This window comes from Anneissia japonica, unplaced genomic scaffold (genome assembly GCF_011630105.1).
Source record: "Anneissia japonica isolate Jap-2015-1 unplaced genomic scaffold, ASM1163010v1 scaffold1790_len102763_cov161, whole genome shotgun sequence".
Lineage (NCBI taxonomy): Eukaryota > Metazoa > Echinodermata > Crinoidea > Comatulida > Comatulidae > Anneissia > Anneissia japonica.
Genome location: NW_022750589.1, coordinates 51,769 through 54,982, shown reverse-complemented (window position 1 = coordinate 54,982; position 3,214 = coordinate 51,769). Strand labels below are relative to the sequence as shown.

General features: G+C 52.7%; 1 protein-coding gene across 1 annotated transcript; it reads left to right on the top strand.

Moving 5' to 3' along the window:
* Window positions 1–1,605: 1,605 nt before the first annotated feature.
* On the top strand, window positions 1,606–2,967 carry LOC117121425 (cingulin-like). The gene has a single exon (XM_033266633.1). It carries the CDS (start codon window positions 1,606–1,608, stop codon window positions 2,965–2,967), a length of 1,362 nt encoding a protein of 453 aa, XP_033122524.1.
* The last annotated feature ends 247 nt before the right edge of the window (window positions 2,968–3,214 follow it).

Sequence of the window (3,214 nt, the reverse complement as noted above, 5' to 3'; positions counted from 1 at the left end):
AGGTTCCATCAACTGAGACCACTTCCCGGAGACCGGCTGCTGCCTTGGATATTCGAGGTGAGCACGTCCCGTCTGACGGAATGTTCGAGTCTGCTGCAACGGATGATGGGCGAGAAGGTGTGCAGGTTTCGGATGAAACAATTAAATCGTTAAAAACTTTAACTTTTCGTCTCTGTTTCTTTCTTTTCGTCAAATTGTCATTCGTGTGCATGCGCGAAGGTGCTGCTGCAGCAGCTGCTTCGGAGGCGGCGACGACGACCTCGTCCTGCGCTATTCCATGTGGCGCCGGAACAACCGATTCAGGTTCCCTTTTTTTGGACGATCTTCTAACCGTTTCCGGTTCCACGTACCAAGAGGTGAGGCGGATGCGTTTGCTAGCCGACGAGCGCCAAGACATCTTGGGTTGCCCGGCCGAACGCAGGTTGTCATTAATGACAAGGACGAGCCGCAAAATCGTCGGTGTTGTTAACAAAAATTAAAAACAAACTGTAATGGCAACTAGAGTTCCCGGTCACGCCGGCACTTCTACCTCGACAGCCGACGAACGATCGGCGAAATCCCGAGAGAAGAAGAGGAAGGCGCCGACGGAAAAGGCGAACGCCAAGCAATCTCCCATGGACGACAATTACGAGAGGCGCGTTCACGCGCAGCTGGCCGACCCCGAACTCACTCCGACGGGGTTGATGTGCATGGTTTCCACGGCGTACAGATCCGGATACGCACCGTCGGGTTCGATGATGGGTCTGTCCCCTCAGCTGGTGCGCGTAAACGGATTCGAACGTCGATTCGTCGACGCCTTCGTCTCCGGAACCGTGTGCGGTGACATTTAGACCGACCAAGGGAACTCGGACGGTGCGTGCGATCTCAAAGGTTTGTTCGAATGCCTGTGCAGTCTGCTCTCCCTGCTGGCGAAGATTCTCGAGACGAACGAGTACAGCGAGATGAAAGAGAGCGTGAGAACCATGTGCGACTGTCTGTTCCTCGGCGGTATATTTCTGAACTCGAAGAAAGATAGAAAGCTCTTCACCTTCAAGGAAGGCAAGCTGATACAAAACAAGATCGCGTACGCGCGCGATCTCAAGAAGATGATAGCCGTGCCCGGCATCGAGTCGCCCTCTCCTTACATCGGCGATACCAAGCCGTACATGCAATTCGGCAAATACTATCCGGACACGAGGTTGACGGCGAAGGAGTTCTGTCGAAAGCTGTTCACGAGTTCCCGCGACAACGACTCGACCCGAAAATTGATGTTGAAGAAGGATACCGACGACGAAGACTTCTCTAGTCTCAAGACGGTCGACGAGTCCCAGACCAACCGGAGACGCACGCGGGATCCACGTCGTCTTCGACGCCGGCGACTCCCAAGTCCGTCGCGCTGGAAGATCTTGATGAGCACCGTCGAGAATCGGCAAAGGAGAACGAACGTACGTTGGAACTGGGCAACCAGAAGCTGAACGATGTGCAGGACAAACTTGCGGAAAAGGAACGAAAACTGACCGAAGCCAGAGTCGTCATACTGAAATTAAAAGACGAAATACACGAGGCGAAGATGTCCGCGTTGAGAGAATCGTCCGACGTTCGCAGCATCGCGGAGGAAGAGGTCGAATGTCTCAAGACCGAACTCGCTTCCAAGACGGATACCCTGAAGGAAAGGGATCTGGACGTGGTTCGCTTGGAATCGGATCTGAAAGCCGCGAGGAGAAAGTCGAAGCAGCCGCCACAGGAAGAGAGCGACGGCGAGCTGCAGCAAAAGCTGCCGGAAGCCGTCCGAAAACTGAAAGACCGAGAGAGATCGCACGCCGACATGGAAGAGGAGTTGGAAGAGAAAGACGACAAAATCAGCGTGCTGAAGAAAGAGTCGACGCTCGCCAAGACCGCGATGTCCATGTACGAAAAGCGGGTGGACGTCTTGGAAGAAAACCTGAAAACGGCTTGCAAGCGATACGACGAGGAAGTGAAAAGCAGACGGATTGTGGAGGCGGCCGCGAAAAAGGCAGACGAGCACGCGACGAACTGCGACGTACGTCCCGCGATCTGGCGGCCGCCAAGGAAGCCGAGATCAGGGTGAAGGCGAACCACGAAAAAATCGAGAATGAAATTCCTCAGTGGAAGCAATGGGTCGAATTGAAGAAGGCACGCGACGAAACTCACGAATCCCACGCCAAGGAACTCAGATCGCTTCGAGACGATCTCGGGAGGGAGAAATCGGACGCTGAAACGAAACTTGCAACGGCGAAGGCGATCCACTCGGACGAAATCGAAAATCTTCGAACGCAGATATCTTTCCTTACAGAAAAGGAATCGAAACTGAGAAGAGACGCAGGTAAGTTTCATGCGTCCCTAAAGGAACGGGAAGAGAAGCATCTCGATCGGATAGCTAAACTGGAATCCGATAAGATTTCACGATCGGCCGAAGCGGAAGAGGCTTTTGACGAGTGCGCGTCCCTCTCGGAGAAACTGAAGCTCGCGACCGATTCCGAACGTCGGTCGAAGGAGGACCTTGATAGGTGGCAAGCCGAGAGGAGGTCGTGGCAAGCGACGGCAGAACGACGTTCGGCAGATCTCGACAAGCTTCGCGACCTGCTGAATACGTCCGAGAGAGAACGCGCAAATCTTGAGTCCCAACTTTCGAACGTGGACAAGAATGTAACGGATTCGAAAGAAACGGATTCGTTGAAGCGGGAGCTGGAAAGACATCGACAGGAGATCCGACAACTCGAACGACTTCTGAGCGACGAAAAGAGGGAGAAGTCGGGTGAATCCAACGAAAGAATGATTTCGGAACTAAGTAAAGAACTCAAAACGGTCATCGACGCGCGCGATAGACTGGTGAAAGAGAACACCGAAATGGAAAAGAGGCTATCGGAATCGGAAAAAGATCTGTCGAATTTGTACTACGAATCGATGAAAAAGGTTGTCCACCTCGAGAATCGGTGTTTTCGAAGAACAAGGAAGCGGACGAATTGAGATCATATTTGACGAAAACGAAGATGGAGGTGGACGAGATCAAAAGACAATTGCCAATAACAAAGTGGCGGACGCGTATTCAGAAGTGACTCGAATCGTCGAGAACTCGGAAGACGGACGATCGCACGAGGAATGTCGAGAACTTCTCACACGACGCCTCGATGAAGTTGAACGTTCGTTGGAAAAGGAAAAGATGAAGGCGATGTGTATAAGAGACAAAGATGAAGGCGGCCGATTGTGCGCAAAT